This window comes from Chiloscyllium plagiosum, unplaced genomic scaffold (assembly GCF_037043375.1).
Source record: "Chiloscyllium plagiosum isolate Xiang-an unplaced genomic scaffold, Cpla_swu_hap1 HiC_scaffold_20, whole genome shotgun sequence".
Lineage (NCBI taxonomy): Eukaryota > Metazoa > Chordata > Chondrichthyes > Orectolobiformes > Hemiscylliidae > Chiloscyllium > Chiloscyllium plagiosum.
Window position 1 is genome coordinate 55111716 of NW_028270158.1, and position 25526 is coordinate 55137241.

General features: G+C 40.4%; 2 protein-coding genes across 2 annotated transcripts in view; one reads left to right on the plus strand and one right to left on the minus strand.

The window, feature by feature from the left end:
• Positions 1-25526, plus strand: part of LOC122560525 (GRB2-related adapter protein-like) — a 262677-nt gene that overhangs the window by 156659 nt on the left and 80492 nt on the right. The window lies entirely within an intron of this gene.
• The window catches only part of LOC122560426 (transmembrane protein 94-like), a 44822-nt gene that overhangs the window by 3801 nt on the left and 15495 nt on the right, over positions 1-25526 (minus strand). Inside the window, exons 7-10 of the mRNA XM_087998053.1 lie at positions 25131-25217; positions 18404-18520; positions 15417-15521; positions 2369-2548 (exon numbers count right to left, since the gene is read on the minus strand). Coding sequence (XP_087854179.1) covers positions 2369-2548; positions 15417-15521; positions 18404-18520; positions 25131-25217 — 489 coding nt within the window. The remainder of the gene's footprint in view (positions 1-2368; positions 2549-15416; positions 15522-18403; positions 18521-25130; positions 25218-25526) is intronic.

A 25526-nucleotide genomic window follows, 5' to 3' on the forward strand; every position in this document is an offset into this window, starting at 1 on the left:
AAAAACCATATTTTTAAAAATTTAAATAAAATGGATTCTTGCTGGATTTTGAAATGGCTGCTATTGAATACAAAGTGGGCAAGTTGACCGCTTCCTGAAATTTCAAGCATTTATGTGGATAAAAGTGTACACAATGTGACAAAACCTTGCATTCCAGCCAAGCCAACGCAAAGGACGAATAGATAGGATACCTATCTCTGTGATTCTGAACAAAAGGAACCGTCAAACCCCATTATTGCTCGATTTGTTGCAAACACCTCAACAGCTGTCTACTGTAAAACAAAATGGTTTCAGACAGTTCATTCACCTCATTAGCTTAGTATGTCCACTGAAGTCCCAGTCACATGAAGAAACTGTTGGTTTGTTTGAATCACGTTTAACCATATTTTTTTTTATCAGTTGGCTTGTAGTGTGAGATGAGAACTCATTATTAGCAGCTCCGTGCCTGCCTGTGATCTCAATGTGCCTCAAAAGTCTGATATCCAGAAACAAACCCATATTTCACCTGCAAAGTCAACCATTGCATGTTCACCAGCAATTTGACTGCATCTGAGTTTGTATGAAAGAGGATTTTTTGTGCCATCAGAAAGGACATCATGGACTTCATGGACTCTCTAATTCACATGAACTGAGTTTGATATCTTTGAGTTCAAGGAATTTTGAAATTTATCTTCTTCCCTTTCACACTTGTTTATTTTTGGGTTTATGTTTATCTGAATTTCTGTCACAAACTATTTCCTCTGGGATTTGAAGGCAGGAATAAACCCTCCATTGCTTTCATTCTAAAACACCTGCTCTGTGTATTCTGCGGAATCTTGATTTATGGACCCTCACTCCCAGTCATTTCCCCCAGGTAGCCGACATACCCCCTTCCCCAGACAGCTGAAACCCATCTTGCATACTATCAGAATTTATCCCTCCCCCTGTTCCTGACACCATCTCCCTCACCAGCTCAGAAATCAACATTCTACACCATTGGACCCATGTCCCTGCCTCATATTCACCTACCATAAGCATTCCATCACTTACCTGAAACTCCACATACTGGTGCCCTACTTAACTGGCACCGTACCCACCTGGCACCCTACTTACCTGGCAACTTAAGCCATTAAGCAATTGCTGCTTTAATCTCACACTGACCTTTAATACTTACACTTTTATAGCAAAGTGGTATGGATATGCTGCAGAACATTTGAATCAAAGAACACAGTTCACTGCTATAAAAAGGGGATGTGGTTTGATTCTCCCCGACCAACCTGCAGTACAAAGGAACTTTTTGATTTCAAGCACATTTCTGAAAGAGTCAGAATCAGAATTGCTGGCAGAGCTCTGTACTGACAGAAAACAGAGTGACAATCTGACTGCAATTGTCACTTCTCGAATATCTGGGCCCACGGTTGTACAGCTACACACTGCCTAGCCCTTAGTGCTTTACCCCAGCTGCATATTGTGTTTTTCCCCATCTATCCAGTCTGAAACAGACGCAAAGATTCCTAGCCAACTTTCATCCCTCAAACATCATCACGAAAGGAGATTAACTGTTCACTTACTTCATTTTGGAGATTTCTGAATGCAGATTGCTATAAAAATGCAAATTCTTTCTTTTGCAGTAGATTGCTCACTATTAAGTAAATTTAAAGATTTTTAAAGTAGCTTAAATTTTGGGTTAAACCAAATAAAGTTTGATGGGAAATGGGCCTGAAACTGATCTTCCTCTGTCCAGGGATTGAACACATATCTTCAGTGGCTGGCCGTAGATGGCTCAGGGAATCCATAGCAGGATGGGCTCAGCATTGACACATTCCTGAAGGAGCATTAGGCTCATTGATGTATCTTTTTCACAAGCCAACCAATGTTAAACATCAACTAGGAAAGTTGATTGTCCCATTTTGAAATGGTTTTGTGCCGGTTTCACACTCAAAAAATATTTACATGTCAGAAAATACTTCTATGTATGAATCATTACATGTTGTGATGAATAAAACATATAGCAATGTATACCTTAAAATGTTTTCAAAATAATTTTCCCTGATTGTGTTTGTGGTAACAATTTTTCAAGTATATATTGAACTGAATGGAATATTTCACTGCTCTGGTAAATTGCTGATGCTACCTTTAAGTTGGATGAAATGAGTTTCAGTTTAGTGCAGGATTACTTTTTTTTTCATCAGAGACTGGTTGAATAATTATTGTTGCACGTAAAAATTTGGTTCTCTTGGGATCATAATGAAAAAGCAGACAGTTTAAAGAGATTATGTTTTGCTCTACACAATGGGTGGTCTTAAATGCCAGACTCTTTGATGTCATTGGCAACATACATATCTGAAACTACACTTGAATGGAAACAATCAACAACAGTGTGTCTTACGTGTTCATTTCCTCGCTGCACTGTGCAATGGGTGGAGGGAGCAGTCTTCACACTGATAGAGGCTGTGAGGTTTTTATCCTGTGGCTTGGCTCGACGCCATGCATCAGTGAAGAAAAAGACTTTGTCCGGGCAAGAGCTGGGCCAGGAGAGGATTCCTTGTTTATCCACACAACAAAGCACCTAATGAGGAAGGCAACCGAAAACAGTCACTTAAAATATCAAACAATCACACAAAGATGATGGTATTCAGCTGATGAATGATGATGACTCCTCTGCTCTTTACCCACAACCCTGCAAATATTCTAGTATTTATCCAATTCCCCTTGAAATATACTGCTTCTGTCATACTTGAGGCCCTGAAGCATCCCAGCTCACAACAACAAAATCTTCTTTTATCCGATTCCATTCTATTCCTTTCTCTCTCTCTCTCCCTCTCCCTCTGTGCTGGGAGCTATGCCTGCCAGGAGATCTTCTGTCATGGTACTCTAGAGTTATCTATCTCACACCGTCTTCATGCATCCCCTATGTTCATCTATAGATGCTGTTTGCCATCCATCATCCAATTAGGCCCATGTTGATCCTTCTTTCTCCTACTCTTCATTTTGCGCTCTAGTAGGGATCTCTGAATTTATCAGCTCTGATCAATTGGCTGAAAGACTGACATTTTATTTTCTTGAAGTTATGCTTCAGAGTTCTTTTTGTTTCTTGCCATTTCAATTACCTCTTCATTTGTTTCGTGGTTTGTACTTGGGACTTTTAGAATAACATGTAGCATTCATATTTCAGAGGCTCTTATTTTCTTCCACAGATCTTTATTGATTGTCCAGGTTTCTGAGGCAGACAGGAAATCAAATAGGGTGTAACATCATATGAATTCTTTCCTTGTTACAAGCTTGAGTGCTCTTGCTGTTAACACTTCACCTAAAAATTACTTCTGGCTATCTCTGTCTTTCCAAATTTGATGTCACATCTGCCATCTCTGTTACTGTTTGTACTAATGAGACAAACATATCTACTTGTTTCAAAGGGACACCATACTCAACTTGTAGCCTAGGCTTCCAGATTTTACTTGATGGATAATATTTTGAAGGGCTTCTTCTGAAGTGGAAAGGTATCATCAGCAAGCCTCAAGTTTGTTAAATTCTTACTTCTACCTTTTATGGCACATCTGATTCTCTGAGTTTTTGCTGTGTACAGATTGGATGACTTGGGTCCTGTACACAGCCTCGCTACAGTTTTCTTTTCAGGTAACGCATATTTGATTGCCCATCTTTTAATCTATTTCAATTAGCAATTAAATCAGTGTCTTCTGGTTTGTGGCATATCTCAGGTTGAAGTATATGCTGAACATATATCTCTGTGCTCAAGTCACAGCACAGGACTTCAGAAGATCATAAGTTATCAGAATACAATTAGGCCATTTGGCCCATTGATCATGGCTGACATGTCCCTCAGCCCCATTTTACTGCCTTCTCTCCACATCCCTTGAACCCATTACCAATTATAAATCTGTCTAACTCCTCTTTAAATTTACTCACTGTCCCAGCATCCTCCGTACTTTGGGGTAGCAAATTACTCAGGTTCACAACCCTTTGGGAGAAGTAGTTTCTCCTCAACTCTGTTTTAGATTTGCTACCCCTTATCCTAAGACTATGACCTCTCAACCTAGAATGCCCCACAAAAGGAAGCATCTGCTCCATGTCTATTTTATCCACATTTTATTCAGATTCAAGAAGGAAAAATAAATTAGCTTTCGTAACTAAAATCTTATCAGAAGTTATCTTGTTAAAGTTATATGTGCATGAAAAGGGCTGATTGAGATGGGAAAGACTCTGATGTTGAGGGGAGAACAAATTCTGGGAGCAGGATGGGTCCAAGGATCAAATGCATATTAGTGAATTTGAGAATTCCCTATGATTTTTTTGTAAAGAAAATTAGTAAATCTTCAATCATCAAACTAAGCCCCTTCAACCTTGGCAAAACAACTGGTAGCCAACATATCTTGCACTGTCCTTCAGAATGCATCAGATTTTGACATTGTGGAATAAGGAGTTGGCAAATTCAACGCTGTACTTCATATTGCAGTTGAACAGTGTTCCAGCTCATAAGCATTTCTGGTAATGTCAATATCTTTTGTCTGAGACCTCATTGCTCTTCAGAAGAAAGTGGTGATCTGCCTTGCTGAAATACTGCAGTCTCAATGTTTAGCTGCACCCAAAATGTGCAGAGAGAGAGTTTTCATGATTTTGATCCAGTGAGAGTGAAGCAACCAGTGATATATGAAATAACTCCAGAGGCTGGTATCTCGTCACCTTTTATTTACACGGAGAGAGTCCTTGACATTGATCCAGTTCCCTCAGAGCCAACTCTCAGGGTGAACAGGATGTCCAATATTTCTGTTCTTATCTGTCAGCCAAGACTCCCTGATTGACCAGATTAACAGCTCCAGTCAGGGAACTCATACTCTCTGCATTCCACCTGGTTGACCTCGGTACAGTCTCTACATCCCTCTCCATTTGAGTCCGAGGACCTAGGCTGTTCTTTCTTTCTGTAGCTCCTCCTGAGGTGTTTTAGCACTGGCTCAGGTTCCTCTGTCTCTGCCTCTGATATGGTTGGTGTGTAATACACAGTAGCTCACCTCTTTCGCCCAGACCATCTGAGAGGAAATTTATCCTCTTCTTCAGGTGGCAAAGGCATTGACGCTACACCATCCACTGTGTCCATCTCAGATTCCAAGGTATCTTTAACCCTTGATGGAGAGAGAGAAACCAGGGGTTCCAGAACATTCAGAACGGCCATCGAGGAGCCAGGCATGTTTTGCTCCCACACCGTTTGCAAGTTTGCAGCTTTCATATGGTCCATACGCTTATTCAGGACCATTGCACCTACCCAAACTTTATATCTCACTGGACATGACCTCGCATCTACCATGCCTCTTACATGCAGAGCCATTCCCATGGTTCCTACACCAAACTGTGTCCCCTGAAGTAAACTGTCTCTCTCACTTAGCAGAGTCTTGTGTCTGGCATTGGCATTCTTCATGCCATTTCACCCTCCCCCCATAACCGGGATCAGATTTAACCTGGTGCAGAGTCTTCTCCCCATTAGCAACTCTGCTGGAGTTATCCCTGCAGTTGCACGAGGGATGGTCCAATAATCAGTAGGAATTGGTATAGTTTGATTTCTAGTGAAGCTGTAGACTGTTCCTTTAAGCCAGCTTTCAAAGTTTGGGCTGTGTTTTCAGCCAGACCATTGGATGAGGGATAGTATGGAGCTGTCTTTATATGTTGAATGACATTTGACTTTGGGAAATATTCAAATTCCCTCCTGGTGAATAATGACCAACACTTCAGGGAGTGCGTGTATTGCAAAAGATGTGCAGTTTTTCTAATGTCGTCCTCATGTTTGTTGAATGAACTCAATGTGTATCCAACCACTTTGAGTGGGCATCCACAATCGCTAAGAATGTTGAGTCCATGAAGGACCAGCATAGTTGACATATAACTAAGTCCAAAGTTTACCACAGCCCTTTACTTAAACATGGAGAGTCCTTGACACTATCAGCATTTTGCTTGTTTACTTCATATGCAACTGTACTGCATTTGTAACGATGTATATGCACAGAGATTTTACTTATGAATAAAGTATATTTTTGATATTAAAAAAGTCCTTGACTCTGATCCAGTTCCCTCAGAGCCTGCTCTCAGAGTGAAGAGGATGTCTGACATTCCTGTTTTTATCTATCAGTCAGGGCTCCCTGATAGGACCAGACTGATAGCCCTGATCAGGGAACTCATATTGTATGCGGTTCACCTGGCTGGCCTCGTTACAATCACGGATGTAAGTCAAGGTGGCGTCGGACATGGAAGGAAACTTGCAGTCATAGCATCATGCTGTTCTAGGTGGTATAAAGGTCACAGGTGTGAAAGGTACAGTTGAAGGAGCTTGTGCAAGTTGCCACTGTGTATTTTGTAAATCGTTGTAGCTTTGTGGCTGGTGAACAGGTTTTAGGGAGTCAGAAGTCACGCTACACATTGCAGAAATCCCATCCCCTGTATTGTTCTTGTATTTGTATAGTTGGTCTGGTTCACAGTCCGGTCAGGGTAATTTCTGGGACCTTAATGTTGGGAAATAACAATAAGCCATGGGGCTGAACTAGTGCTGTGGAGATATGTATTCACATTCTGCCATGACACTGGGGGAATTTTAATGAATCTGGGATAAAATGTTGCATTCAATAATTATGTTTGTTACATTTCCTAATTGGTCTAGAAAACTTATTAGGTAAGGGAATGTGCTGCTCTTATTTTGTCTGGACTACATGTGGCTTTGGATTCACAGCAATGTGGTTGACTCTTAACTGTCCTCAGTTGTAACAAGCTGTTACAATAATCACAGATACTTCAGGTGTGTTGACATCCATAATGTATCCAAAGTATGGGATACTCAGTTGGCGGCACGGTGGCTCAGTGGTTAGCACTGCTGCCTCACAGCACCACGGTCCCTGGTTTGATTCCAGCCTCGGGCGACTGTCTGTGTGGAGTTTGCACATTCTCCCCATGTCTGCGTGGGTTTTCTCCTGGTGCTCCGGTTTCCTTCCACACTCCAAAGATGTGCAAGTTAGGTGAATTGCCTATGCTAACTTGCCCATAGTGCTAGGTGCATTAGTCAGAGGGAAATGGGCCTGGGTGGGAAACTCGTCGGTGTGGACTGGTTGGGCCGAAGGGCCTGTTTCCACACTGTAGGGCATCTAATCTAGTCTAAATTAGCAGGGGACTGTGTTCACATTGCCTCTGATTACAAATCAAAAGATAGATTTTAAATATCAATTTTTTCTTCAGCTACATTTGTCCTGCAGCATCATTTTCAAACATGCCTTTCATTGCACTACCTGTGAACTGTACAAAACATCAACCGTGGCTGTCGGGCCATTATTTCAGTGCAAAGTGCTCTTTGATCTGCTTGAAACTTGTTGGCACTGCATGTAATGTCAACTTTAAATTGTCATGTAACGTACTTTTGAAAATGTTATGAATAAAATATATTTTTGTGGAAAAAACTGATGCTTCATTGAAGTAAGGTGGAATATACCCTAAATCTTTGCCTTTTATCTCTTGGCACAGCAGCAGGTGAGAACTTGCTACTTTTATACATAATTGCATGAAATAGAAACCAATTACTTTCTGTGTGCATGGTGTTACAATTTTGAAATTTATAAATGTAGTTTGAAATTTAGGTAAAATAAATAGAATCATGTGACCCAGTCTTCATCCCATTCGACATTGTCATTTTTTATTCACTCATGGGATGGGGGTGTAACTGGTTGAGTCAGCACTTATTGCCTGTCTCTTGCTACCATTGTGAAGGTGGTGGTGAGTTGCCTTCTTGAACCGTTGCATCCATGTGCTTTAGGTAGGCTCACAATGTCCTCATGGAGGCACGTTTTGGATTTTTACTCAGCAACACAGAAGGGACAGTGTTATATTTCTAAGTCAGGATGATGAGTGGCTTGGACGTTAATTTGCAGGTGCTGGTGTTTCCATGTATGTGCTGCCTTTGTCCTTATGGATGGAGGTAGGTTTGGAAGGTGTTGTCTAAGGATCTTTGGTGAAGTTCTGCAGTGCTTCTTGTAAATAATGCACACTGCTCCTACTCAGCATTGCTGGTGGAGGGAATGGATACTGAGGATGTGGTGTTAATCGAGTGGCCTGCTTTGTCCTGGTTGGTGTCAAGCTTCTTGAGTGTTGCTGGTGCTGTATCCCTCCAGGCAAGCGGGGTGTATTTCATCACATTCCTGACTTGTGCCTTGTAGATGGTGGACAGTCGTTGGGAAGTCAGAAGATGAGTTACTCGCTGCAGTATTCTTAGCCCCTGACCTGCTCCTATAATCACTGTGTTTATGTGTCAAGTCCAGTTGAATTTCTGGTCAATGGTAACCCCCAGGATGTTGATAATGAGGAATCCAGTGATGGTAACACAATTGAATGTCAAAAGGAAGTAGTTTGACTGTCTCTGACAGGAGACATTAACTACCTAGCATTTGTGTGGCACAAATGTTACTTGCCACTTATCAGCCCTTGTTGCATTTGGACATGGACTGCTTCAGTATCTGAGGAGTTGTGAACGGTGCTGAATATTGTGCAGTAGTGAATGAACATCCCTAGTGCTGACATTATGCTGGCCTTTTCCTAGCCACTATCAGTTCTGAAGAAGGGGCATTAACTCTGCTTTCTCTCCACAGATACTCCCAGACAATTTCTGTTTTCGTTTCAGATTTCCAGCATCCACAAATCTTTATTTTATATATGATGTGGAAAGTGCTGGTTTTGGACTGGCTGAAGTCTGACATAGGAGCAATGAGACAAAAGCTTGTGATTTCAAATAAAGCTGTTGGATGATAACCTGGTGTCGCCTGACTTCTGACCTTGCTTTATTTAAGTAAGTCTGGGTGGTTAGGTTGTTAGAGATCAAAGGAGGGCTTAGATTGTTGTATTGAGAAGAATGTATGAGATATCTACACTTATACACAATGGCAGCAGCTCAGATTTGAAAATCTGAGAAAGGTGTTATAAACACCAGGTTGTAAATAATTGTGCTATAAATGGTTCTTTTACTTCTTTTTGAAAGGGAATTGGGATCAAAGAAAGCTAATTAACATTTCTACTGAAATACAAAATTGGTATAAGGATATTAAGGCAGAGTTGGTTAAAGCGATTTTAGAAGCAAAGAAAAAGGGAGATAGGAGAGATGGGGTACCAACCTTTAAAGGAGGTATTTAAAAATTCTTAGCAAAGATTTATCCCAATGAGAAAGAAAGTCTCTTTGAGAGAAATATAAACCTCAAGGTTAAATATAGAATTTAAGGAGAGTATTAAATTGAAAGTAACACTACAATTTTATGATGGTTACCGGCAGGTCAAAAGTTTGTACAGATATTAAGAACATGCAAAGATTCAATAAGAAGTGGAGGGGAAAATTTAAGTCTGAGGAAAAAGCTCATTAGAGTTTAAAAGCACAGTTAGTAAGAGTTTCTACAATATATATTGTATAGTATGGGACGGATGGAATATATGGCATGGATCAAGATTTATTTGATGGTCAAGAGTGGGAATAATGGCTAGTTGGGTACCACAAGGATCAATGTTTGAGCCCCCACTATTCACAATGTATCTAAATAACCTAATTAACAGAATCAAATGCAATATTTCCAAGTTTGCTGATGACACAAAACTACACAGGATTATGGATTGTGAGGAGACTATAAGGTGATTTTGACATGTTGAGTGAATGGGCAAGCACATGGTGGATACAGTACAACATGGCTAAGTCTGAAGTTATAGATATCAGTGTGAAAAACAGAAAGGAATTATTTAAACGGTAATATATTGGGAAGTATGGATGTACAAAGGGATCTTGGTCTCCTGATAGAGCAGTCAATGAAAGGAGATAGGCAGGTGCAGCAAGTAAGAACTGAAAAATGTGTTACTGGAAAAGCGCACCAGGTCAGGCAGCATCCAAGGAGCTTTTACAGCAACACATTTTTCAGCTCTGATCTCCTGCATCTGCAGTCCTCACTTTCTCCAAGCAAGTAAGAAGGCAGTACCATATTGGCCTTCATTGCAAGAGGATTTGAGTTCAGAAACAGGGAAGTCTTATTGCAGTTATGCTGGGCCTTGGTAAGACCACACCTAGAGTATTGTGTGCAGTTTTGATCTCCCTCCCTATGAAAGCATATATTTGCCATAGACAGTGTGTAGCAAAGATTTATTATGCTGATACTGGTGACAACAGTATATGGAGAGATTGGTTGGACTGGGCCTGTATTCACTAAGACTTACAAGGATGAGAGGACATCGGATTGAAAAGTATAACATTCTATCAGGGTTGGATAGATAAGATGCAGGAAAGATGGTTTCCCTGGTTAGGGCATCTAGAACCAAGGGTCACCGTCTAAAGATATAGGGTAGGCCATTTAGGATTCAGATAAGGAAACATAGAGTCACAGAGTCATAGAGATATACAGCATGGAAACAGACCCTTCGGTCCAACTCATCCATGCTGAACAGATATGCTAAATATATATAGTCTCATTTTCAAGCATTTGGCTCATATCCCTCTAAACCCTACCTATTCATATACCCATCCAGATGCCTCTTAAATGTTGAAATTTTGCCAGCCTCCACCACACCCTTTGGCAGCTCATTCCACACATGCACCACCCTCTGCACGAACACATTGCTCCTTAGGTCCTTTTTAACTCTTTCCCCTCTTATCCTAAATCTATGCCTTTTTTTTGGACTCTCCCACCCTGGGAAAAGACCTTGCTTATTCACTCTATCGACGCCCCTCATGATTTTATAAACGATAAGATCACCCCTCAACCTCTGACACTCCAGGGAAAACTGTTTGGCCTCTCCCTGTAGCTCAAACCCTCCAACTCTGGCAACATCCTTGTAATTCTTTGCAAACTCCAAGAAGCAGGAGAGTCGATGTTTCGAACACAAGCTCTTCATCAGGAATTTCTCTAATCATCCAACACTCCCTACACCTACCAGCCTTGCCCTTCACTCTAACAGGAACATACATTCTTGTTATCTCATTTTTGAAGGCTTCTCATTTTCCAGCTATCCCTTTACCTGCAAACATCTGCCCCCAATCAACCTTTAAAAGTTCTTGCCTAATACCATCAAAATTGGCATTTTGTCACTCAAAGGGGAGTGAACCTCTCAACCCCAGAAGGCTGTGGAGGCCAAATCACTAAGAATATTCAAGAAAGAGACTTTGTTTTATATTTTAAAGGCATCAAGATGAGAAAGAGGGAATATAGCACTGAGATAGTGCATGAGCCATAAGCAGATTGAATGGTGGAGCTGACTCAAAGGGCCAAATGTTCTACTCCTTCTCCTACTTTCTATGTTTCAATGTTGTAAGTATTTAAAAGGTGTAGACCAACCAAAGTTAGTCTCGTAGTGAGTGAGTCTGGAGAATTTATAATGGAAACAAGGAAATGGCAGAAGCTTTTGAACAGGTTTTTCATGTCTTTCTTACTGTAGAAGACTTAGAATGCCTTCCAAAGATGGTTGAAAATCAAAAGATGAAAAGGAGGAATTAAAACAATGGCAAAAAAAGTATCACCCTATTTCTGCTCCTGGTTTATATATTAACGTGTAAATTTATTAGGCCTAGAGACAAACAAGTTCCAGAACCCAATGACATGCATCCCAGGGTCTTAACAAATGTACCTGCAAATAGTAGAGGCACTATAATCTTCCAAAATTACTTGGATTCTGCAAAGGTCTGAGAGAATTGAGTAGTATGTAACATATTTATTCAAGAAGGGAGGAGTACAGGAAGCAGGAAAGATGCCACATCAAAGCTTACTACATGAGATAAGAATAAATGATGACGGAAAACAACCAATGTTGGCGATCACAGTGGGTCAGACAGCATCCATGGAGACAGACCAAACTAATATTTCAAATCCAGATGATTCTTCAAGAGCATCTAGACTTGAAACGTTAGCTTGCACTCTCTCTCCATGGATGCTGTCTGACTCAGTGTGATCCCCAGCATTGGTTGTTTTCGGTACAGACTCCAGCATCTGCAGTAATTTTCTTCTAACAGTAAATGGTGTTAGGTATAACATATTAACATAGATTGAGGATTTGTAAACTAACAGGAAGCAGCAAGCAAGGGTAAATGCATCATTTTCACTGGAAAGCTGTAAGCATTCAGGAATTAATTTCTGGGATCTCAATTACTTACAATCCATACCAATGACTTGGACGAAGGGAACAGATATAGAACAGATGTCAGAGGTAGTTTCTTTACTCAGAGAGTAGTAGGGGCATGGATTGCACTGCCCACAACTGTAGTAGACTCGCCAACTTTAAGGGCAATTAAATGGTTCGTTGGATAGGCATATGGATGAGAATGGAATAGGGTAAGTTAGATGGGGTTCAGATTAGTTCCACAGGTCAGCGCAACATCGAGGGCCAAAGGGCATGTATTGCACTGTAATGTTTTATGTTCGAAATATAAATTTGCCAATGAGAGGTGAAAGTAATTTGTTAAGAAGTGACAAAGAATCTACCAAGAAATATGGGTACATTAATAATTGGGCACATTTGGCAGGCAGTGTTTAATGTGGGAAATGTAAACTTGTCTTTAGCAGGAAGAATGGAAAAGTAGTGTGCTGTGCAGGTTGAGAGAAATTGCAGAACCTGTTAGCACAGAGGGAGCTGGATGTCTTGGTACATGAATCACACAACAAAATATGCTGGTAAAGTTGCTCACTGAGCTGGAAGGTTCATTTTCAGACGTTTCGTCGCCATGTTAGGTAACATCTTCAGTGAGTCTCCGGATGAAGCACTGCTGATGATTCCTGCTTTCCACTTATATGTTTGGGATCTATTAGTTGACTTATGCTGGGGATGAAGGGCTTATCTTATGAAGGAAGGGTCAACAGGTTGATCCTACACCCGTTGGAGTTAACAAAACTAAGTAGTAATCTTAATGAAACGTTAAATGACAAATCAGGCTCGAAACGCCCGTAGGCCCACTCCTGCTCCTGAGTTCAATATTTCTACATGATGTGTTTCCCATTGCTATGAGGAAGAGGGAGACAATGCCCCGTTTTGAATCACCTTCCAAGCTTCCTACAAACAAATGACTGTCATAAATGATATCACCAGTTTTGTTTGGTGGGCAGAGAGCAAAGGTTGTTTGACCACATGAACTACTATAGTGAGTAAATGGAAGGGAGGCAACTCTCAAGTCAAACAGTAGCATCTTGCAGTTTTCCAGGAGATTTACTCTAGCTTGACCTGGGGCATGTGCAATCACAAAACAGGCTTTAAGGCTAATGGCAAATCTAAGGAACTCTCCAAAAACTGAGGAAAGAGCCTGGAAATGATCCCTGGAATTGGGTACATGGAAACCTATTGGAAGTTGAAAGCAACTGTGGAAGAATATTATTCGAGGCAGAGTACTTCAGGTGATAAATGTACAAGAGGAATGTTATTTTTTGTAGTTTAAAGTAAAACTTGCTTATTAAAACTCATTTAGTCAATTGTGATTTTTTTCACAATTTGTTGCAGTAAAACTTTAAAAGCACAAAGTTTTCCCTTGTCATTTTTTCAACTAATATCTGGAAACTGAATGTCTTTTTAAGTCTCTAGCAAGATTGTAAACAGAGTATGGAGAGGATGAGTTGAAGTTAGTTATGTTGCATCTTTTGGGATGTTGTAGAAAATACAGCAAATTGTGCCTTTGATCTTCTGAAATTCACCTTGATAGTGCAAAGGAACATTACTTAAAGGATAGCTGTGAACTGCAATTGTGCACATTCTAGATTACATTCTCTTCGTGGTGATCTTATATGAGGATCAATGGTACCAACAATTTTAACAATCTCGACTGATTCATTTTGTTGGAAAATGTGATTTAACACTCTCACTTCTGAGTCAGAAAGCTGAGAGTTTAAGGTCCACTCCAGAATCTTGAGCAGAAAATCTAAAAATAAATCTGATAGAGGAGTCAACTCAAGGCCTTCTTTTCATTTTGATTAAGGACAGGGATCTTCTCACCAGAAGCTGACGAAATTCCCCAAACAAATCAAAACCAGATGATTTGGTTATGCATCTCATTGCTGGTTATGGGATCTTACTGTCCATAAATTTACTGCTTTTAAAAAACACATTAATTTAATGAGAGGTGATCAAATAGAGGTATATAAGATGCTAAAGATAACAAAGTAGACAGAGATAGGATGTTTCCTCATGGGGCAGTCTAGAATGTGAGGGCATAGTTTTAGGATAAAGGGTGGCAGATTTAAAAAATAGAGACCATGTGCAAAATCTATGTAATCCACTACTCCAGAGTGCAGTAGATGTTGGGACATTGAGTAAGTTTAAAGAGGAGATAGACAGATGTTTAATTAGTAATGGGTTGAAGGGTTATGGAGAGCAGGTAGGAACATAGAATTGAGGCTAAGATGAGATCAGCGATGATCATATTTAATGATGGAGCAGATTCAAGGGCTGGATTCAAGAATATGTTCCAAGTTCTTATGTTCTCATTTATTTGCTGGGATGTCAGGCCAGCATTTGTTGCCAATCCCGAATTGGCTTGAACTGAGTGGTTTTCTAGACCATTTCAGAAGGCAATTAAGGGTCAACTACTTTGCTGTGGGTCTGGAGTGAAATGTAGGCCAAGATGGATGAGGATGACAGATTTCCTTCACTAAAGAGCATTAACAAACTGGATGTGTTTTTACATAAATTGACAATGGTTTCGTGGTCATCATTACTGAGATGAGCTTGAGTAGTTTCCTACATTACAACAATGCCTGCACTGTAAAAAGTAGCAAATTGACTGTGAAATGCATTTCGATATTCAAACTTCAGGATAGACATAATGTAAATGCAAGTGCTTGTTGTTCTCTCTTAGACACATGACTGATGGTGAAGGATGTATAACTTTCTTAGCAGCTTCTCAAAGTTCAGTTATAACTTTCAAGATATTTTTACCCACTTGCAAATAAACTGATGAAACAGTACGTGTAACTGTAGACTACATTCTCTAATTTTATAATGGACATTAGTTGTTGCTTCAATCTAGTTAGCAACTAAATGCAAAAGATAATCAGTGTTACCTAGTCTTAAATGGAGAAAGTCTGAATATCCTCTATCTCGAAGATATTAAAGTGTGTTACTAATGTCTGGCAAAAAAGAACAGTGAACCATAATTCTCTCAAACTCTTGAAATAAAGTATGTAATTTTCTTCTCAATACCTTGTTCAAACACATTTGTAAGTGTGAATTGCATTGTACTCCAGATAGCAATCTATATTTCTGATTGCCCATTGATCTTTCTCTGTGTGCTTAAGCATGACACTTTTGCAATTTAACTTGATGAAACGCATGGAATATGTCACTACCATTACAATCAGATTTTCAGTTATTCTGTGTTCAGAACTGGGTCACAAAGCCTTCGTCTGGAACCAAAGGTAGATTGAGATGTGATATAGAAAGCTAAAGATCCTTACTGTAATGGAACCAAGATTGTGGAGGAGACTAGAAGTTTGACATAGGGCAGGAGCTCTCCCTCGTATGGTAGCCCAGAACATTCTCCATGTTTCAATCCAATTTTCCTATTTGTTGAGGGGAATAATTCACAAAGTTAATGCAAATAGAAGATAATACTCTTCCCATAACTAGGCAATATTTTGTTTAAAGACATCTTCATATACAGTATTTAGTGGCTCTCAGTTCTGTCAGTACCTCAATTTAAAAGTTCTCATTCCTTGTTTTCAAATCCCACCATAGTTTTACCCCTTCTCATCTCTGTAACCTCCTACAGCCTCACATGTTTCTTTCACTTCACATCTCTTGTACATTCCCAAAACAGACTGAATCGAGGTGAAAGTTTGAAGGTGGCATGCTTCCGACTTACCAAGGTGACCCCTCCCACTACCCCTGCGCCCAATTAAATGTCCCAACTTGTCACCAAGACGTGACGCATCAAGAGCATTAAATTCAGCCCTTAGAGTGCAATTGTTTCATGACATCAACCCAAGGCCAGAATTTGCATATCTAGACACTAGATTAATCTATTGGATCTCTTTTTTGTTTTTAACTTGTCAAGATGGTCCTAGTCTTCAGCAGGCCTTTTCTTACCCTCCCAATCCTTCCTTTATGCCTATAAGTTTCATTCGGTCCACACCAGGAATGTCTTCTTCAATCCCTTTTACAATAAGATTCTTTCTCTTTTCCTCCTTTCAAAAAGCAGTCACATTCTTTTTTCAACACCATTCAGTGTGTCTCTTCCCATTACCACCACCTCCTCTTAGCACAGCATCTGTCTTCCCCTCTTTTTGACTAGTTTCTCAATCTTTGGCACTGTTGAAATAATGTTCAGTTCATTCATCAGAGATTAACATTGGCACATACCCACCAGATTGTGCCAATACCTTATGGTGGCTTGGAGGCAAATGTTGGAAAGTTGAAAAGCTCAATTTCATTTTGTTCATTCATGGGATATGAGTGCCAATGACTGGGTCAGCATTTATTGCCCATTCTGGTAGCTCTTGAGAAGGTGGTGGTGAGCTGCCTTCTTAAACTGCTCAGTCCATGCACTGTAGGTAGACCCACAATGCCATTAAGGAGGGAGTTCCAGGACTTTGACTCAGTTTTGTGGAGCTCTTTTCGTGGATATCTTTTACGGACTTCTTGTGTGGTACATAATCATTACTTCACCTAATAGGCTAAGTTGAACTGTTGTAGTGACAGAGTCTCTAGCAAGCCTTCATCTGTGTTTTGGTAGAGTTCTTTTGGAGAAAATGTTGGTTATGCGTGTAACAAATAAATGTCATGGCACAATCCATGCAGGAATTGGTTAACATCAAATAATGTAGATTAATTTTTTCAGGAATGGAAGGGTTGGTGGCAGCAATATGAAATAGGAGAATTTATGTTTATCTGATGTCATTCCTCCTCACAGCATTCATTAGGGGATAGAAGGCAAAAGCAGAAAAGTACTACTAAAGCTGTACAAGGCTGTGGTCAGACTGTATTTGGAATATTGTGAGCAATTTTGGGGCCCACATCCAAGGAAGGATGTGCTGGCATTGGAGGGTATCCAGAGGAGGTTTACAAGAATGATCCTTAGATGAAAGGCTTGTCATATGAGTAGTGGTTAGGGACTGTCTGTCCATACTCAGTGGAGTTTAAAAAGATGAGAGTTATCTGATTAAAACTTACAGAAAACTGAGAGGCCTGGAGAGAATGGGCATGGATAAAATGTTTCCACTAGTTGGTGAGACTAGGACTCAAGGGCACAGACCCAGAGTGAAGGGATGATCCTTTAGAACTGAGATGACGAGGAATTTATTCAGCCAGAAGGTGGTTAATCTGTGGCACTCATTGCCAGGTTGTAGACGCCAAGCCACTGAGTGTACTTAAGACAGCTATAGATAGATTCCTGATTTGTAGTGGCATCAAGGGTTGTGGAGAAAAGGTAGAAGAATGGGATTGAGAAGCATGTCAGCCATGATCAAATGGCAGAACAGACCTGATGGGCCAAATAGCCTAATTCTGCTGCTATATCTTATTGTCTTATAGACTTAAGGACTGAGGCAGTTTGAGTTGTGACAAAGTTGCTCCTTTAACAAGATTATGTTGTCCTTTACCTTGTTGTCAGAGAGGTTGTTAATGTCACAGACTCTGAAAACTGTGGGGATGAAAGGTTTTAGGGCCAATTTGATAATAGCTAACAGATACTGCCTCATGCAGAAGGCTTTTAAGTTTTAAAAAAGAACACTTGTACAATGAAAGGGGAGTGGCCAATTCTCCCAGCTCAACTTTTCTCTGGTTTTGGTTTGGTTTTTAGCAGTAGTGGGGAAAAAGCTGCTGGATCCAAAGAAGATCCAGGCTGATACTTTCTCTCTGACTTCTTTCCTGTCAGACTCTGTGTTTGATTTTACCTTTTGTGCCAAGAGGTGTTTATTGGGATTGTTGCAAGTAATTGGAACAGCATAATTAAGTTGGGATGATGTGTTGGGTTTCCGGAGAGGTTATGCTATTCGGTATTCTGTTTTCTTTTGTTTGTGTTTCATTTAGTAATCTTGTAAATAAATTCTGTTTTTTTTTAAACTAAGTGGTTTGACCAGTGGTGTTTCTCTCAGAATATCCACCTTACACCTGTTTAAAACAATGAGCAAAGTTAGGGTCAGGGCTAAATCCTTGAAATGCTTTGAGGGGTCTGGCCTGGTCCATAATATAGTCACATGACACATTACATCATATTCCCTTTAGGATATATAAATTAAACATATTATCAGATCCACTTGGCCAATATGGGAGAATGCAATAAATGAAGATTAAACAAAAACATCTACTTTCAAAAGTGGAAAACTACCAAGATGCATATAAACTCAAAAGGTTAGCGAGCGAGTGTAGAACATTGACAAACTTCATCATGGACTTCAGACATTGGCATTGACTTCACAAAAGTCTTTTTTACAGAAATGCTTACCTTAAAATTTGCTGTAGGCTTTAGTAACAAGGCATCCATCTGAGCTTCACCATAGATATTGACTAGAAACCAAATTATGGGAAATGATAGAGGCAATAACGGGAGAACACCGTTTACCTATGGGCATAAACAATCTGAATTAATAACATATTTGGTCCGATGTAATTGATTTACTGAACAGCCACATGGAAAGTCTACTTTTTTTTGTAAGTTGTGCATCAATGCCACAGACAACACCCAAGTTTTGATCTAATTTCGACAACTACCTCTCAGAATAATTATTACCAATAGCGACTACACTTCAAAAGTACTTCATTATCTCTAAACCAATCAGAGATGTCCTGAGGTCATGAAATGTGCTAATACAAAAGCCAATCATTTCCTTTTAGCAAGGTTTGCTTTTATAAAGAACCTTATGAGAGAGAACCAAATAAGAATTGCAGGAAAGATATTCATGGATGTGGGAGCTGGTGACACTCCAAGGATGTGTGAGTGAATGAGATTTTTAAGAGGAAGGTGGTGATTTTGAAAGTGCCACAGAACCACTTAGTGTCAAGAAGAGAAGTGACACTGGCAAAAAAAGGAGCAGGTTATGGGTCTCCCAGACATGAAAGAAGAGAAATACATAAGTCCAGAGCTAAAACAGGGGAACCTGTGAGGGAGGTTTGACCTGTTTGGCATGGCGAATGGGAGAAGCAGTTGACTTGACAGTCTTAATCTTTGTAAGAAAGAGGCAATGTGTATACAATATTATTTCACTGTCAGTTCAGTGCTTCTTACATAATTATAAATACAAAGATATTTGCTGTGGTTCAAATAATCGAACAGGTAAAATAGTTACAATTTCAGTTCTACTCCTTTTTGAAACATCACCCGTTATTCAAACTTGACTCACTATCAGGAATCTTTTTTCACAAAACATGAAACTAGGTTAAATGATCAAACTGTTGTACAAAGAGATTATAATTGAACTCTGAAGATGTTTCAATGATTATCAGTCAGAATTAAGGATAATTCATAAATTCAGGAAGGAATTCAGGGGAATTTTCTTGGTCCACAGAGTGTGTAGAAAGTAAAACTTACTAACAAATGGAGCGGTTGAGAGAAAAGTGGACAAGCACATAAGGGAAAACGGAATAGAAAGATCTGAAGATAGGGTGACACAGTATACAGTGAAAGGAGGTCCATGAGGAACACAAATACCCAGAGAGAGAAACTGGACTATGTTGCATTCTATATCTCTTAATATAGTATTGAGCCTAAAATGTAGCAGAGCTTAGTTAAACATGCAGTATGCTGTATTTGTCAAATCTAATGCTGCAGACAAGCAAGCGAGAAACTTACGGTGGTGTAACACTGTGCAGTATGCAAAATATGTGATTTGGATCTCAAACTGGGTCACAAAGTGAGTTCCACTGTGCGATCAAAGAGAAAGAGAGGCATGGAGGGGGGTTCTGACAAGATAATAATGCTGAGAGGTCTGTCATGCAATCTTCTTTGACACAATTGCTGGTAAAGAAAGGAGATTTTGTATTGATATAGCACCTTTCGTAATCACAGTAAAGCACTTTAAAATCCATGAAGAGTCATTGCTGGATCAATGTAGCAGTTAATTTGTACTCAGCAAGGTGTGTATTTAAAACAGAGACAGCTAAGTTCTTGAGTATCAAGGGGATCAAGGGTTACAGGAGTAGATTCACTAGTGACTTTCAAAAAGAAAACAGCTGCAGGACTCTTGGTAAAGAGCTGTTGATTGTGACTAAATGGACAGCTCTGACAAAACACAGAAAGAGGCATGATTGACCTATCGGCCTCACATTATGCTTATACTTATCACCAGTTCAACAAGGACAATGGGGTTGAGAAACTTATCAGCCATGATTGAATGGCAGAGCAGACTTGATGGGCTGAACGGCCTAATTTCTGCTCCTATGTCTTATGGTCTTATGGTCCCCCAAACAGCAATATGATTGTTCTTGTTATATTATTTGTTGAAAGGGAGTTGTTGGCTGGGTCACCAGGAAGAACTCCCATAATCTTCTTTGAAAATTGTCATTTGAGAGATGGTTTAATGTCGCATCTGATAGAACCACAGCCTAGTGTTCTTTACACTTCAGTAAAGGCCTGGAACAACCAGAAGAGGAGATGGAGAAAAAAAATCTCCAGAAATAAGGCAATGTAGTAGTGGTGTAAATGTTGATTCCATTGCCCACCAGGGTGACATGGTGGGTGCAAGGATGGGTATGTGTGTGCAGGAAGCAGCCATGTTACTACCTTGTTGGCCCTAAGGATTCTCTGTGCTTTCACAAATCCAACCTAGATTGGGATTTTCAGAAGCTACCCCAAATCCACACCAAATCCACCTATTGCCCAAATTCCCACTTTTTGATTGATTGATTTATTGTCACATGTATTGAAGTACAGCGAAAAGCTTTGTTTATGTGCAGTATAGGCAGATCAAAGTAAACAGGGATGTATAGATCAAAGGCTGTGAAAAAACTTAGACAGAGGCAAACAGGTTATGTTGCAGAAGGCATGCACAAGGCGAGATCAACATTAGCAAGATCAGCATTATTTGAGGTTAGAGCGTCCAATCATCAGTCTAATAACCACTGGAAAGAAGCTGCCGCTGAACCTGCAGGTGCGTGTGTTCAAGTTTCTGTATCTCCTGCCTGACAGAAGAGGTTGTAGAAGAGCATCACTGGGGAGTGATGGGTCTTTGATGATGTTGTCAGCATTTCTGCAGCAATGAGCCATGTAAATGGAGTCAATAGATGGGAGGTTGGCTTCTGTGATTGTCTGGGCTGTGCACACAACCTTCTGTAGTTTTTTACAATCCTGGGCAGTGCAATTGCTGTACCAGGCCATTGTGCATCTGGACAGTATGCTTTCAATGGTGCATCTGTGGAAGTTGGTGAGGGTCTTTATGGACATGGAGTTGAAAAATGTGGTGCTGGAAAAACACAGCAGGCCAGGCAGCATCTGAGGAGCGGGAGAATCGACGTTTCGGGCATAAGCCCTTCTTTATGGACATGCCAAATTTCCTAAGTCACCTGAGGAAGATGAGGCGTTATTGTGCCTTCTTAACTGTTGCATCTATGTGGGAAATCCAGGACAGCTTGTCGGTTATTGTCATTCACAGTCATTTGACACTCTCCACACTCGCAACTTCAGTCCCATTGATGTAGATGGAGACGTGTTCGCTCCCTTTCTGTTTGAAGTTAATGATCAGCTATTTAGTTTTGCCGACATTGCAGGAGAGGTTATTCTCGCTGCAGCACATCAATTATTGGGAGTCCCCTTCCCAATCTACACCCTTAGTGATCCCCACTCTGAAATCCATGTCCTTGCTGAACCCTTGTCCCACATCCACCTTTACTGAACCCACTATGTGAGTCAATCTTAATTCTGACTTATCAGAGTGCTAAACCTCAACACCCACACTCCGTTTATCATGTACACTCCCACATTTGCTAGGAACTGAGCTGATCACTATGAAACTAATTTACAGTCTAATCAGACAAAAAGGTCAGTATGCTAAACTGTCATTATCAAGTTATGTCATTAGTTGCATGTCAGTGTTACTTAGAAAATCTATAATGAAGGCTGGTGTGTGGGAAAATAAGATCCCATTTTAAAAACTCAGGGATTTTAAGATTGGAATCTAACTGTAATATTGGAACAATGGAATAAGATTTATTCTATACATGACCTATGTTGAAATTAGGTGCAAAAATTAACTTTTTTGATACTGTCAAGAACAAATTTCATTTTTATAGCCATCTGTACTGCAGTAAATTTTTCAAAGTATTTCGCAAAGGCTAATAAACCATTTGACACATAAGGAGGAATCTGAACATATGTGCAGTCTTTAAATGAAGAGAGAGAGGTAGAGGTGCAGAGAGGTTTAGGAAGGATAGTCCAGTGGGTAAGACATATGCACTGTAACCAGTTGGAGAATAATTCAAATCAGAAATGTAAAAGAGAGTGAATTTGGAGGGACGTAGGTATCTCAAAAGGTTGCAGGCTGGAGGAATTTATATGGAAAGTTAATTCCTTCCAGGAATTTTAAATTAAAACTGAAGATTTTACAGTTAAAATTAAGGTAAAAGTCAGCATCATCCCACTCTCATTAGAGAGAGAGAGAGACAACTGGTGGTGAGCTTAACCTAAGGATCACTACATATCAGGTGTGGGGCAAAGCTGAAAAGACACATGCTACATGGCAAACCTCAGCCTGTCCAGGAATTGAACCCACACTGTGCCAAACTTCAGTATTGTAGGCCAAATGTCCAAGCAACAGAGCTTGTACGACTAGCCAAGAGGAAAAGGGAAGCTTACATAAGGTCTAGGCAGCTAAGAACAGAACGGGCCCTGGAGGAATATCGGAAGAGTAGAACAAGTCTTAAACAAGGAATCAAGCGGGCGAAAAGGGGTCATGAAATAGCTTTAACAAGCAGAATTAAAGAAAATCCCAAAACATTTTATTCTTATATAAAAAGCAAGTGGGTAACTAGAGAAAGGATTGGTCCACTAAAAGATCAAGAAGGAAGGCTGTGTGCCGAACCTGAGAGAATGGGTGAGATTCTGAATGTTTACTTTGCATCAGTGTTCATTGAGGAGAGGAACATGATGAATCTTGAGATTAGAGATAGAAGTTTGATTAGTCTGGTTCACATTGGCATATGTAGGGAAGATGGGTTGAGTATGCTAGAGGTTATTAAGATGGACAAATCCCCAGGACCGGATGAGATCTATCCCAGGTTGCTGAGGGAGGCGAGAGAGGAAATAGTTAGGGCCTTGACAGATATCCTTGTGGCATCCTTAAATACAGGTGAGGTGCCGGAGAACTGGAGGGTAGCTTATGTTGTCCCCCTGTACAAGAAGGGTAGTAGGGATATTCTGGGTGAGCCTGACATCAGTGGTTGGGAAGTTGCTGGAGAGGGTACTAAGAGATAGGATCTATTTATATCTAGAAAGAATGAGCTTATCAGTGATAGACAACATGGTTTTATGCGGGGGAGATCATGCTTTACCAACTTAATAGAGTTCTTTGAGGAAGTGACCAAGTTGTTAGATGAAGGAAAGGCTGTTGAAGTCATATACATGGAATTTAGTAAGGCGTTTGATAAGGTTCCCCATTGTAGACTAATGGAGAAAGTGAAGTCACATGGTGTGCAGGATGTTCTAGCTAGGTGGATAAAGAACTGGTTGAGCAACAGGAGACAGAGAGTAGTAGTTGAAGGGAGTTTCTCGAAATGGAGAAAGGTGACCAGTGGTGTTCCACAGGGGTCAGTATTGGGGCCACTGTTGTTTGTAATACACATAAATGATCTAGAAGAGGGCACTGTTGGTATGATCAGCAAGTTTGCAGATGACACAAAGATTGGTAGAATAGCAGAAAGCATAAGGGACTGTCAGAGAATACAGGAGGACATAGATAGACTGGAGAGTTGGGCGGAAAAGTGGCAGATGGCTTTCAATCCAGATAAATCTGAGGTGATGCATTTAGGCAAGTCTAATTCTAGAATGAATTATACAATGAATGGAAGAGTCTTGGGAAAAGTTGGTGGGCAGAGAGTTCTGGGAGTGCAGGTCCATTGTACCCTGAAGGTTGCTGCACAGGGGGATAGAGTGGTCAAGAAGGTATTTGGTTTGCTTGCCTTCATTGGATGGGGTATTGAGTATAAGAGCTGGCACGTCATGTTAAAATTGTACAAGACATTGATTTGGCCGCATTTAGAATATTGTGTACAGTTCTGGTCGCCACATTACCAAAAGGATGTGGATGCTTTGGAGAGGGCGCAGAGAAGGTTTATGAGGATGTTGCCTGGTATGGAAGGTGCTAGCTATGAAGAGAGGTTGAGTAGATTAGGTTTATTTTCACTAGAAAAAAGGAGATTGAGGGGGGACCTGATTGAGGTTTACAAAATCATGAAGGGTATGGACAGGGTAGATAGAGACAAGCTTTTTCCCAGGGTGAAGGATTCAATAACCAGAGATCATGCTTTCAAGGTGAGAGGTGGAAAGTTTAAGGGGGATACATGCGGCAAGTACTTCACACAGAGGATGGTGGGCGTTTGGAACGCGTCGCTAGCAGAGGTGATAGAGGCAGGCACATTAGATTCATTTAAGCTGCGTCTGGACAGATGTATGAGTAGATGGGGAGCAGAGGGAGACAAATGCGTAGGAATTGACCGACAGGTTTAGACAGTACATTTGGATCGGCTCAGGCTTGAAGGGCCAAAGGACCTGTTCCTGGGCTGTACATTTTCTCGGTTCTTTGTTCTAAACAACCCCACATGCTATCTTATTAGCCACTGTCTGTAGGAAAGTACAGGGTGCGAAGGTGCCAGTGTTGGGCTGGGGTGGACATAGTAAGAAGTCACATGACACCAGGTTTTAGTCCAACAGGTTTATTTGAAATCACAAGCTTTGGAGTGTTGTTCCTTAGTGAGGGGAAGTGGAGGGGAACACCTATATACTCTGTGCCTGTGGTAACAGAAGGGTAACAGGAGAATGAGGCTTGGTGCGAGTTGGGATATTGGCAACAAATTGTGGTTGTACTTAAATTTAGGAAAGTTTGAAGAGTCAAGTCTAAAGGTAACAAAGGCATGGATGAGCTTTTCAGCACTAGATAAACTGGAGAGGAGCAAAGTCAGGTGATGTTACCCAGAATTCAGGCAATTAAAAAAAATGTAAATGAGATACATGGTACTTATGTTACCTGGAGTTGTAGAAGGGTAACTTGCCATGAACCTATCCCTGGAGTACCAATTACAAACCGTAGACCATTGATAATCAGTAACACCACCTGGCAAGAAAAATATAGAGCAAATAAGCACCACTCAGAACTCCAAACGCTAAACTGTGCCTGGGCGTTTTTCAATTAAATTGGTGAGTAAGCCTGGTTACCATAGGACGCAAACTTGAGATAATTGGCAAAAGAACCAACAGGAACATGAGAACATTTTTCTTTCCTATAGTAAATTGGTCCTGCATACCTGAAAGGGTGGTGGAAGCAGATTCGCTTATGACTTTCAAAAAGAATATAGCTGCAGGACTCTTGGTAAAGAGCTGTTGATTGTGACTTAATGGACAGGCCCGCCAAAATACTGACAAA